The sequence below is a fragment of the Macaca nemestrina genome, chromosome 9 (assembly GCF_043159975.1).
Source record: "Macaca nemestrina isolate mMacNem1 chromosome 9, mMacNem.hap1, whole genome shotgun sequence".
Lineage (NCBI taxonomy): Eukaryota > Metazoa > Chordata > Mammalia > Primates > Cercopithecidae > Macaca > Macaca nemestrina.
The window spans coordinates 131,806,396-131,820,071 of NC_092133.1; the positions used below are offsets into that span (position 1 = coordinate 131,806,396).

Consider the following 13,676-nt stretch of genomic DNA (forward strand, 5'->3'; position numbering starts at 1 on the left):
TCTCTAAATATTGGTAGCCAGGCATGGTGGTGCACACCTATAATCCCAACTACTCAAGAGGCTGACCAGGAGTTCGAGGCTGCAGTGAGCTGGAATCTCACCACTGCACTCTAGCCTGGGTGAGAAAACAAGATCCCATCTCTAAAAACTAAAATACATAAAATATTGGTACTCCCCAGCTCTGCCCAAGGCCACCTTCTCAGTCTACTTTCTCTCTGAGCGATCTCCCCCCAACTCATGATTAGTGGTACAAGAACAATAGCAAACCTACAGGGTAACCCCCATTCCCACTGCAAACCAGCAGCCATACTGAAAACATCCCCTTAGAGGCCGAGGCCAGTGGGTCACTTGAGGTCAGGAGTTCAAGACCAGTCTGACCAACATGGTGAAAGCCCATCTCTACTAAAAATACAAAAATTAGCCGGATGTGGCTGCACGTGCCTGTGGAGGCTGAGGCAGGAGAATCGCTGAACCTGGGAAGTGGAGGTTGCAGTGAGCCGAGATGGTGCCACTGCACTCCAGCCTGTGTGACAGAGCGAGACTTTGTCTCAAAAAAGAAAAAAAGAAAACATCCCCTTAGAGAAGAACCCATGTCATCTCCTAGAGATCACTGCTTCTATTCCTTTTTCTTTTTTTTTTTTTTTTTTTGAGAAAAAGGCTGGAGTGCAGTGGCACAATCTCAGCTCAATGCAGCCTCCAACTTCCGGGTACAAGCGATTATCCTGCCTCACTCTCCCAAGTAGGTGGGGTTGCAGGCACATGCCGCCACGCCTGGCTAATTTTTGTAGGTCATTTTTTGGTTTTGTTTTCATTTTTCTGAGATGGAGTCTTGCTTTGTCGCCCAGGCTAGAGTGCAGTGGCACGATTGTGGCTCATTGCAACCTCTGCTTCTCAGATTCAAGCGATTCTCCCATCTCAGTTCTCCTGAGTAGCTGGGATTACAGGCACATGCCACCACGCCTGGCTAATTTTTTATATTTTTAGTAGAGACGGGGTTTCACCATGTTGGTCAGGCTGGTCTCGAACTCCTGACCTCGTGATCCCCCCACCTCTACCTCCCAAAGTGCTGAGATTACAGGCATGAGCCACTGCGCTCGGCCCACTGCTTCTATTTCTAACTACTGGCTAGCCGGGCTGCTAATGGTACGCTAGAATACTGACACAGAAGTTGGCACAAAATAACCCTCCTAGGCCGGGCGCGGTGGCTCAAGCCTGTAATCCCAGCACTTTGGGAGGCCGAGGCGGGTGGATCACGAGGTCAGGAGATCGAGACCATCCTGGCTAACATGGTGAAACCCCGTCTCTACTAAAAATACAAAAAGTAGCCGGGCGTGGTGGCGGGCGCCTGTAGTCCCAGCTACTCGGAGGCTGAGGCAGGAGAATGGCATGAACCTGGGAGGCGGAGCTTGCAGTGAGCCGAGATCGCGCCACTGCACTCCAGCCTGGGTGACACAGCGCGAGACTCTGTCTCAAAAAAAATAAAATAAAATAAAATAAAAAATAACCCTCCTTGCCCCAAAGAATATGAGACATGGAGCAGTTTGGCACCAGCAGAAAGAGGAAGCCCTCTCTCGTGTCAGGCACATCCTCCATCCACCCTGGCAACCCATGCTCCCTCAGACTGCCATTTCTTCCGGCAGGGTTTTCTTCCACCAACCCTGTCTCCAACCCCTTCCCTCTCTGTCTCCAGCTCCTTCCACCGAGATCTCTGGTGCTCTGTTTCATGAAAAACAAACCTCTCTGAACGTTCCTCACACTCCTGGGCTTAATCAGAACTTGGCTGTCCCCAGAGAGCACGAGTACAACGTGAAGCTACTCAGTGGCCCTCACCCACACCCTCCAATCGTGAAGACAAAGGTAGGCCCTCCTCATTCTTCACTGACATCTCCCTATCATTAGTTCTCTCTTTATAAACCCGTCCTCTGAGGGACAAGCAATGGCACTAACTCATCTCAAAGTGCTGACGGTCATTAAAAAAATAGTATTATAGAAGAATGATTGATGAAAAAGCCTCAAGACTTAATGAATGGCCAGGCACAGTGGCTCATGCCTGTAATTTCAGCACCTTGGGAGGCCAAGGTGGGCCAAGGTGATCTCATCACCTGAGGTCAGGAGTTTGAGACCAGCCTAGCCCACATGTTGAAACCCTGTCTCCACTAAAAACAAGAAAATTAGCCAGGCCTGGTCACAGATGCCTATAATCCCAGCTACTCAGGAGGCTGAAGCAGGAGAATCGCTTGAACCCAGGAGGCGGAGGTTGCAGTGATCCAAGGTTGCGCCATTACACTCCAGCCTGGGCAACAGAGCGAGACTCCGTCTCAAAAAAAAAAAAAAAGAAAGAAAGAAAGAAAGAAAGAAACAGGGTCTGGCTATATTACCCAGGCTGTACTCAAACTCCTAGGCTCAAGAGATCCTCCTGCCTTAGCCTCCCAAGTAGCTGCGATTACAGGTGCACGTCATCACACCCAGGCAGATTTGTTATTTTTTGCTTACTGTATTCTCGCAGTTTTCCACAGTGAACATGTGCAATAAAGCTTTTGTTTGTTTTTTTTTTTTTTGAGACAGTCTCACTCTGCTCTCATCAGTTGACTTCGTGCTTATAACAATCAGTTCTATTTGTCCCTAAGTCTGTTGCTGTGGGAAAAAGTAAAATATTAGGGGGAGAAATCAGAAAAATCTAGAGATTTTTGCACTCATATTGCTTTATTTATTTTTTTTTTTTGAGACGGAGTCTCACTCTGTTAAAATTGTTTTAAAAGAAAAAACAAAAGAAGTAAAAAAAAAATAAGCAAAATAAAAATAAATGGAATTAACTGATCAAGTTCCAATTTCAAATGCTGTAGATAAAATGTACTTCTACTGTATTATCTTCATAACAAAAAATGAAATTAAAAGATTTAATTCTTTTTCCCTGGAAGGATAGAAAAATAAATAAATAAAAATAAAATTTAAAAGAATGAGAGCACAGAAATAGAATTATTCATAAAATACTTCCTACTACTGGATGGCCACAGTGGCTCACACCTGTAATCACTTTGGGAGGCTGAGGCAGGAGGACCCATTGAGGTCAAGAGTTTGAGATCTGCCTGGGCAACAGAGCGAGACCCTGTCTTTACAAAAAAATACAAAAATTGGCCGGGGGCAGTGGCTCACACCTGCAATTCCAGCACTTTGGGAGACCGAGGTGGGTGGATCACAAGGTCAGGAGATCAAGACCATCCTGGCTAACATGGTGAAACCTCGTCTCTACTAAAAATACAAAAAAATTAGCGGACATGGTGGCAGGCACCTGTAGTCCCAGCTACTTGGGAGGCTGAAGCAGGAGAATGGCGTGAACCCGGGAGGCAGAGCTTGCAGTGAGCCAAGGGCTCAGAGCAAGACTGAGGCTCCTTCTCAAAAAAAAAAAAAAGAAAAGAAAAAAAAAACAAAAATTAGTTGGATGTGGTGGCACGTGCCTGTGATTCCAGCTACTCAGGAGACTGAGGTGGGAGGATCACTTGAGCCCAGGAGTTTGAGGCTATGGTAAGCTGTAATTGTGCCACTGCATTCAGCCTGGGCAACACAGTGTGTCTCAAAGAAAAGAAAACAAAACAAAAACAAAACTTTCTATTACTGCAGAAATGCAAGAATTTCTGTAAGAGAAAAATGAATACCTTTACATTAGGCATAATACTGCCCGAACAATTTACTGTTCGTAATATCTGCAAAAGGTCACAGGAATTAGATTTGATGTTTAAGTCCCTAATGAAGCCAGAGAGAATAGAGAAAACAACAGCAGATACACGCCTGCACTCCTCTATAAAGGCATGCTAGATGCTCAAGAAATATTTGTCATTATTTGAATGAAGTCCTGAGATCAAGAGTCACACTTCATGATAAAAGCTTTTCAGAGCCCTCAAATTCAGAGTAGAAGAGCTGAATCAGCTTCTTCTCCCTCACTTTGCACCCTCCCATGCCAAGTCGTGGGGCCCGGTGGGCATGCATGCATTACTCCAGTCTGCCCTGCTGCTGGACAGGCTGAGTCAAGCTGGGCCAGACTGAGCTTTTCCAGATTTTGAAATTTGGAATTCAGAGACAGCTTATGAGAAAACAGCTAGCCAGAGACTGCTGCCTTCAGAAAAGCCTAGTTGAGGGCAGATGGCTTGAGCTCAGGAGTTCAAGATCAGCCTGGCCAACATGTGAAACCCTGTTTCCACTAAAAATACAAAAATTAGCCAGGCATGGTGGTGAGCACCTGTAGTCCCAGCTACTCAAGAGGCTGAGACAGGAGAATCTCTTAAACCTGGGAGGTAGAGGTTGCAGTGAGCCAAGATCATGCCACTGCACTCCAGCTTGGGCGACAGGGCGAGAACCTGTCCAAAAAAAAAAAGTACAAGAGCTAATATTTTCATGAGCTGGGTGCGGTGGCTCATGCCTATAATCCCAGAACTTTGGGAGGCAGAGGTTGGTGGGTCACTTGAGGTCAGGAATTTGAGGCCACCCTGGCCAACGTGGTGAAACCCCATCTTTACTAAAAATACAAAAATTAGCCAGGGTGGCACATGCCTGTAATCTCAGCTACTCAGGAGACTGAGGCAGGAGAATCACTTGAACCCAGGAGGCAGAGGTTGCAGTGAGCCAAGATCACCCCACTGCATTCCAGCCTGGGCCACAGAGTGAGACTGTGTCTCAAAAACACAAATAACCATTCTGGCTAACACGGTGAAACCCCGTCTCTACTAAAAAAAAATACAAAAAACTAGCCAGGCGAGGTGGCGGGCGTCTGTAGTCCCAGCTGCTCGGGAGGCTGCGGCAGGAGAATGGCGTAAACCCAGGAGGCGGAGCTTGCAGTGAGCTGAGATCCAGCCACTGCACTCCAGCCTGGGCGACAGAGTGAGACTCCGTCTCAAAAAAAAAAAAAAAACAGGTCGGGCACGGTGGATCATGCCAGTAATCCGAGCACTTTGGGAGGTCGAGGTGGGTGGATCACCTGAGGTCAGGAGTTCGAGACCAGCCTGGCCAACACAGAGAAACCCCATCTCTAATAAAAATACACAATTAGCCAGACATGGTGGTGCATGCCTGTAGTCCCAGCTACTCGGGAGGCTGACTCAGCAGGAGAATCACTTGAACCCAGGAGGCAGAGGCTGTGGTGAGCCAAGATCGTGCCACTGCATTCCAGCCTGGGCAACAAGAGCAAAACTCCATCTCAAAAAAAAAAGTACACCCATGAATCACTACTCCTAAACCCACCTCCATTTTAAATTGGCATTGTTGATAAATAAATTCGAGTTTCCTTGGAAATTGAGGTTTACAGAGGTGAAAGTACAAGCTGTTACAAATATCTAGTTACAAAGAACACTCACCATGGGTCAAATTGTAACTAGAGAAACCACTGCCATCCAAAAGGTTACTAGGGGCAAATTCAATATCTATTTAATTAATTAATTAATTAATTAATTATTGAGCCAGAGTCTTGCTCTGTCACCCAGGCTGGAGTGCAGTGGCGTGATCTCAGCTCATTGCAACCTCAGCCTCCCAGGTTCAAGTGATTCTCCTGACTCAGCCTCCTGAATAGCCAGTATTATAGGCACACACCACCAGGCCCAGCTAATTTTTGTATTTTTAGTAGAGATGGGGTTTCACCAAGTCGGCCACGCTGGTCTCGAACTTCTGGCCTCAAGTGATCTTCCCACCTCAGCCTCCCAAAGTGCTGGGACTACAGGTATGAGCCACCATGCCCAGCCTCAGTATCTCTTTAAAGCCTTAATACAAGGGAAGTCTTAGTGAATGATGTGGTCACCTGTGTAGACATTTATTTTAGCCAAGATAAACATATGAAGAAAGAAGGCCAGTGAACCGGACGCGGTGATAAACATCTGAAGAAGATAAACATATGAAGAAAGAAGACCCGTGAACCGGGCACACTGCAACGAGCTGTGATTGCACCACTGCACTCCAGACTAGGTGACATAGCAAGACTTCATCTCAAAAACTAAAAATAAAACAGTAATAGTTTAATATGTTGCCCAACATATAAAGATACTTGATAACTAATGTTATGCCTGCACATACAAAATGAGAATATACTATATGTCACAAATAAATTACGTACATAGAACCCTCTTTTCATTCCTTAGGAAGTATAAATTATTTGGGGCTGGACACAGTGGCTCATGCCTATAATCCCAAAACTTTAGGAGGCCGAGGCAGGCATATCACCTGAGGACAGGAGTTCGAGACCAGCCTGGGCAACATGGCAAGACCCTGTCTCAAGTGATCTGCCTGCCTCGGCCTCCCAAAGTGCAGGGATTACAGGCGTAAGTCACTGCACCCGGCCCCACGTCTGCCACCACACTGGCTAATTTTTGTATTTTTGGTAGAGATGGGGTTTCACTATGTTGGCCAGGCTGGTCTTGAACTCCTGACCTCATGATCTGCCCGCCTCGGCCTCCCAAAGTGCAGGGATTACAGGCATGAGCCACCGTGCCTGACCTAATAAATAAAATTAAAAAAAAAATTTTTTTGATGTGAAATATGAGGTGAAAAAGATATAGGTGGATTGCTCATCCCAGATTACTATAATACCTCTATGGCAGACACTTCTATGATTCCCAACTTCCATTCTCGCCTCTCTTTGATAGTAATAGAGAGCCTAGTATATGGCCAGCCAGAATAAAGAGCCACTTGCCAGCCTTCCCAGTAACCTGGTGGCCATGTGACTAAGTTTTGGACAATGAGATGTAGCAGCAATGTATGCAACTTCTGGGTCACGCTCTTAAGGGGAAGGAAAGAAGATATTCCTTCTCTTTGTATATCACAGCACCTGAACTCATCCAATCTAACACAGAATTTGGTACAAGAGGGGGGTGGCTGCCCTAACAGAGCCTAAAAATACATATGGCATTGACTTAGCAGACAGGCAATGGGTGCCAACAACACAGGTATTTCCACCTAGAAAGCTGATGGGCAGTGTTATGTTATAGGACAAAACATTTGGTGAAACTGAGGCAGACTGCATGCCCTTGAAACCTGTAGCTCAGGAGTGTATGTTCACTGTTTCTCGTCACTTTCAGGAATGCCCAGGAGAAAGATGAGGTCAAGTTGGAGCTCCCTAATGAGCAAGTAGACATGAAGGGGATTTCGGCTCTGCAAAAAGGAGGTACCCTCCTGGCCAGGCACGGCAGCTCACACCTGTAATCCCAGCACTTTAGGAGGCCAAGGCCAGTGGATCACTTGAGGGTGGGAGTTCGAGACCAGCCTGGCCAACATGATGAAACCCCATCTCTACTAAAAATACAAAAATTAGCTGGGTGAGGTGGCAGGTGCCTGTAATCCCAGCTACTCGGGAGGCTGAGGCAGGACAACCGCTTGAACCCGGGAGACGGAGGTTGCAGTGAGCCAAGATCGTGCCACTGCACTCCAGCCTAGGCGACAAAGCCAGACTATGTTTTAGGATTAAAAAGAGAGAGAGAGACAGAGATATGAGATTTATTTTAAATGCCCTCCGAGGTGAGGAGCACAATATTGAAGTTCTAGTGTGTGACTGATGGAAGATTCAAAGGTCAGGTGCCCAGATGCTGGAGGGGATCTTCAACATTAATCTAATAATCAGATCAAAGATGCCAAATGATTTTCCTCTAATAATCAATCTGTAAGTATCTTCTACTCCGTGAGGACAAATAATGACACAATAATTTTAGGGCATAAATCAAATACTCAAAATTAGTCTCGCAAATGAGCATACAACAGAAGTTCCAAAAACTGACATTCATGACTGTTAATTCATTAAAACCACCAGCACATACCGAGGTGTCAACAGAGTGGCTAAAAGGAAAAGAAAGAAACCCCACCAGCACATAGTTCCAAATTCGGCAGGTAAGACTTAAACTCTAAAATTAAAGTAACAGACTAGCTACAAGGAGACAAATACATAATAAATATCATGCTGTCTTCCAAGACTGGAACTAACTGCCCATTTCTCCCAAGCAGTGCAGTCTTGGACCCCCCACCTGCTCACATAAAATCCTCAGAGATGGTCCTGGAAATGTACCCTTGGGAGATTAAAACTTTACTTCTCCCACAGCTCCGTTGGTTTTCTAGGCTGGGTGCAGTGGCTCAGCCTGTAATCCCAACACGTTGGGAGGCCGAGGCTGCAGGATTAGCTTGAGCTCAAGAGTTCAAGATCAGCCTGGGCAACATGGTGGGACCCCATCTCTACTAAAAAAAAAAAAAAAAAAAAAAAAAGCCGGGCTTGGTCGTCCCTCTGTGTCCCCAGCTACTCAGGACGCTGAGGTGGAAGGATAGCTTAAGCCCAGGAGTTCGAGGCTGCAGGCAGCTGTGATCGCAGCACTGCACTCCAGCCGGGGCCACAGAGCGAGACTTCGTCTAAAAAAAAAAATAAAAAAAGGAAAGAAAAAGAAAAAAAGACTTTCTCACACGTTTCCAACAAAGGAAAGAAAAGCTCTTCCAAAACCAGGTCCGGACCAGCAAGATGGGAAGACCACCCAAGCGTGGACCTCAAGGATCCTCAGTTACAGAGGCTGGACGGGGGATGACCGACACTAAGCACCCACACCTACCCTCTGCTCCCTTCACCTCCCCCTCCTCCCCACTGGCCGCGCGTTCAGGCCGGCGGCCGGTTCCCCGACCCCGACACCCCACCGCAAATCGACCAGGGGATGATGCTTCTGCGTCCCAGCCCCCGCTCCCACCGCCCAGGCCCTATCCCCGACCTGGGGGACGCTCCAGGGCGCCCCGGGGCTCGCGGCTTTCGGGCTTCCTCGGCCGGTAGCCGTAAACGCCCCGCTCGGTCTGGTAGCCGCGCCAGATGAGAGGGGGAGCCCGGCCGAGGCCCCGTCGTGCTGCTGCCACAGTAGCAGAGGCCATGTTCACCGGGTCTCCTGTCCAGGACCCTGAGGCGGGAGCCCGAGGTGGTCCCACCGGCCCTGGTAAATCCGGGACTCTCAACGAGGAGGCCGGAGCCCCGCCCCCAGACAACTCCCCCGCGACTGATTGGCCGAGGGGCCGGACCCTCGAAGCCAATCCATGGCAGCGGCGCTCACAGCGAAGCCTCGCCCAGGATTGGGGCGGGACTCCAGGGCGGTGCCGGCGGCTGAGACCGCTCTGCTCCAGCCCAGGACGGGGCAAGTAAGTGTCCCGCGGTGCGGTACCTGCTCTCGGTACGAAACTGGATGTAGCTGCAGTGCCTGCAGTCTCCCGCCAGGAGTGTTCACCCATCACGCCTGTGCCCAACCTCATAGACACAATCTAAGGGGTCTGTTACGGAAAGGACAAATTAGCCACAGGGTGGATAGGAAGTGGCTAGAACTGAGACCAAGGGACGCAAAAAGGAAAGGTTATTTGGGGCAGTTGGAAAACCAATACCCCTATTTTTTTTGTTTTCTTAAGAAACTTTAAGAGAGGCTGGGCGTGGTCACTCACGCCTGTAATCCTGACACTTTGGGAGGCCAAGGGGGGAGGATAATCTGAGGTCAGGAGTTTGAGACCAACCTGGCCAACATGGCGAAACCCCGTCTCTACTAAAAATACAAAAATTAGGTCGGGCGCGGTGGCTCACGCCTGTAATCCCAGCACTTGGGGAGGCCGAGGCGGGTAGATCACCTGAGGTCGGGAGTTGGAGACCAGCCTGACCAACATGGAGAAACCCCGTCTCTACTAAAAATACAAAATTAGCCGGGCGTGGTGGTGGGTGGCTGTGGTCCCAGCTACTCGGGAAGCTGAGGCAGGAGAATCGCTGGAACCCGGGAGGCGGAGGTTGCGGTGAGCTGAGATGGCGCCACTGCACTCCAGCCTGGGCGACGAGGGAAACTCTGTCTCAAAAACAAACAAACAAACAAACAAACAAAAACAGGCAGCAATGGCTCACGCCTGTAATCCCAGCACTCTGGAAGGCCGAGGTGGGCGGATCACGAGGTCAGGAGTTCGAGACCATCCTGGCTAGTATAGTGAAACCCCGTCTCTACTAAAAATACAAAAATTAGCCGGGCGTGGTGGCGGGTGCCTGTAGTCCCAGCTACTTGGGAGGCTGAGACAGAAGAATCGCTTGAACCCTGGAGGCGGAGGTTGCAGTGAGCAGAGATAGTGCCCATTGCCCTCCAGCCTGGGCGACAGAGGAAGACTCCGTCTCAAAAACAAACAAACAAACAAACAAACAAAAAACATTAAGAGAGAAAGAAGGAAACAGGGTAGAGGGAGCAGGGAAGAAAGGGATAGGAGTCAAAAGAAATTGGACATGAACGATTACAGCAGCCCAGAGATATTTGAGAACCTCAGTTGGTCTGCGTCTGAGTGAGTTTCCCAAACGATGTTTTTTTCCTGTGGCTTACTTTTAACTTTGCCAGTATGGTAGGGGAGAGAGTCTGCATCCTTACCTGGTCAGTCATCCTTCGTTCCAGTAAGCTGTGCAGCTATATCCCAAACTCCTAGGAATATTATTACAAGCCCAAGACATCCTCCTTCCTTATCATTCAACCAGTATACTCATAAAGCACTCTGCTGGGTTAAAAAGATTAATAAGGCACAGTTTCTGCCCTTAGTTCCCAGTCTAGCTGTAGATAGAATTCAACACACAGGATGATAGATTATTTAATGTAGGCACATGTAGGTGCCCCCTGCAAGCACAGAAGCACCATCTAGCACAGCTACGGTAGTTGGGGACCCCTTAGGTCCACAGTTTGGTGGCCTCCCCATCTTGCTAGTTTGGACCTGGTTTTGGAAGGGCTTGTCTTTTTTTTTTTTTTTTTTTTTTTTTTGAGAAGGAGTCTCGCTCTGTCTCCCAGGCTGGAATGCAGTGGCGCCATCTCGGCTCACTGCAACCTCCATCTCCTGGGTTCAAGCGATTCCTCTGCCTCAGCCTCCCGAGTAGCTAGGATTATAGGCACCTGCCACCATGCCCAGCTACTTTTGTTGTTGTTGTTTTGTTTGTTTGTTTGTTTGTTTGAGACGGAATTTCGCTCTTGTTGCCCACACTGGAGTACAATGGCGAGATCTCCACTCACCGCAACCTCCACCTCCCGGGTTCAAGCGATTCTCCTGCCTTAGCCTCCCAAGTAGCTGTGATTACAGACATGCACCACCATGCCCAGCTTATTTTTGTATTTTTAGTAAAGACAGGGTTTCTCCATGTTGGTCAGGCTGGTCTCAAACTCCTGACCTCAGGTGATCCACCCACCTCAGCCTCCCAAAGTGCTGGGATTATAGGCGTGAGCCACCATGCCCGGCCCCGGCTAAGTTTTTGCATTTTTAGTAGATACAGGGTTTCACCATGGTGGCCAGGCTGGCCTTCAGCTTCTGACCTCAAGTGATCTGCCTGCCTCAGCCTCCCAAAGTGCTAGGATTACAGGCTTGAGCCACTGTGCCTGGCCAGACTTGTCTTTTTTATTCCTTGGTTGTGAACCTGTGGGAACCTAACTCTTTGGACAGGTGGGGCTGTGGGAAAAGAAAATTTCTGAGATCTGAGTGTGTTAGGGGAACTTCCAAGTGGAAGGGACATTAGAACAGAATCTTGAGGCATGAGGAGTTAGGCAAATGCACAAAGACAAGAGCACACCAAGGAGATGGCAGTGAAGAGTAGATATGAGATAACTGGATGATCTAGAGTTTTGAGTAGAAAGGAGGGGGTAATTAAAGGATCAATGCCCCTCAAGTTGATCCACAAATGAAAAGATAATCTTAGTCAGGGGCATGGACATTTTATATGATAGAAGAGGAGGCCGGGCACGGTGGCTTACGCCTGTAATCCCAGCATTTTGGAAAGCTGAGGCAGGTGGATCACCTGAGGTCATGAGTTCGAGACTAGCCTGGCCAACATGGTGAAACCCCGCCTCTACTAAAAATGCAAAAAAATTAGTTGGGCATTGTGGCAGGTGCCTGTAATCCCAGCTATTCGGGAGGTTGAGGCAGGAGAATCACTTGAACCCAGGAAGTGGAAGTTACAGTGAGCCAAGATCGTGCCATTTTACTCCAGCCTGGGCAACAAGAGTGAAACTCGGTCTCAAAAAAAAAAAAGAGAGAGAGAAGGAAAGGCAAAGAATCAGATACATACTCATGTGCATTGATAGATTTGATCATGGAAGGATATGGGAGTTCTTTTCTGCTTTTGGTGAAAAAGCAAGATCAGCAGCTGAAAGAGGGAGTGAGGAGATACGGGAGAAGGTTTGAAAGGGATGAAAAAATTTTGAGACAATGGGCTGGGAAAGTGGACTTATTAGGAACAGTCATGATTTGGGGGTTGTCAACCGCCCACTGAGGCTTCAAGACCAGTTAGAATCATTGAGAGTTTTTCTCCAGATATATTCAGCTCCCGCAGGTACAGCGCAGAATGGAGTTGAATTTACCCAAGTATGGGGTTTTGCTTAGCAGGTTTGATGAAGACATTAGAGAAGGGAGTATTCACAGCATTGAGCCAGATAATCGAGGCTGGGTAAGGGGACAAGCAAAAGGGAGGTTGACACTGAAAAACTGATTGGGCCAGTGGATTGAGGGTAATAAGAGGCAGAGAGTTGAAGTGCAGACACTACTAGTGTGAGTGAACTGGTGGTCAGATTGTGGGATGCTTGAAACTGAGATTTTGTATGGAAGGTGGACATTGGTACTACAGGGAGAAAAACCCCTTCTTGAGACCTGTGGACCTCAGGTGAGAATCCTTGATGTAGATTGGCAAAGTTCAAAATGTTTCTAAAAGTTTGATAGCACACTGTGTTGGTAAAGGTATAGGGCAATAGGTACTCCCATACATTGTTGGCAAAAATGTAAAGTGGTACGAACTCCATAGAGGGCAGACTGTCAATATTTTACAAAGTTAATAAAATGCATTCTGGCCGGGCGCGGTGGCTCAAGCCTGTAATCCCAGCACTTTGGGAGGCCGAGACGGGCGGATCACGAGGTCAGAAGATCGAGACCATCCTGGCTAACACGATGAAACCCCGTCTCTACTAAAAAATACAAAAAACTAGCCGGGCGCGGTGGCGGGCGCCTGTAGTCCCAGCTACTCGGGAGGCTGAGGCAGGAGAATGGCGTAAACCCGGGAGGCGGAGCTTGCAGTGAGCTGAGATCCGGCCACTGCACTCCAGCCTGGGCGACAGAGCGAGACTCCGTCTCAAAAAAAAAAAAAAAAAAAAAAAAAAAAAAAAAAAATAAAATGCATTCTGTTTGACCCAGCAATTCCACCTTTAGGAATTCATACAAAGAACAGACTTTCATGTACACATTCACACACAATTTTGTACATATTCATTGTAGCATTGTCTATAATTGAAATAAAAGATTGTGAGGCCGGGCGCGGTGGCTTACACCTGTAATCTCAGCACTTTGGGAGACCGAGGCGGGCAGATCACGAGATCAGGAGATCGAGACCATCCTAGCTAACACGGTGAAACCCCATCTCTACTAAAAAAATACAAAAAAATTAGCCGGGCATGGTGGCGGGTGCCTGTAGTCCCAGCTGAGGCAGGAGAATGGCGTGAACCCGGAAGGCGGAGCTTGCAGTGAGCTGAGATCGTGCCACTGCACTCCAGCCTGGGCGACAGTGCAAGACTCCGTCTCAAAAAAAAAAGAAAAAAAAAAAAAGAAGATTGTGAACACCTAAATATCCAAAACTAGGGGATTAAATAAAAGTCCTCTACAATGGAATACTATAGAGTTGTAAAACAGAACGAAGCATGCCAGATACAATG

At 47.9% G+C, this 13,676-nt stretch overlaps 1 protein-coding gene across 4 annotated transcripts in view; it reads right to left on the minus strand.

The window, feature by feature from the left end:
• LOC105490650 (dehydrogenase E1 and transketolase domain containing 1) overlaps positions 1 to 8,959 on the minus strand; it is a 54,521-nt gene extending 45,562 nt beyond the window's left edge. For 3 of the 4 annotated variants that reach the window (XM_071070487.1, XM_071070488.1, XM_071070486.1), the window contains exon 1: positions 8,715 to 8,958. In XM_071070487.1, coding sequence (XP_070926588.1) covers positions 8,715 to 8,868 — 154 coding nt within the window. In that variant the 5' untranslated portion in view covers positions 8,869 to 8,958. Of the gene's footprint in view, positions 1 to 8,714 lie in introns of all 4 variants that reach the window. The other variant, XM_071070489.1, reaches the window with a different exon arrangement.
• Positions 8,960 to 13,676: the final 4,717 nt, after the last annotated feature.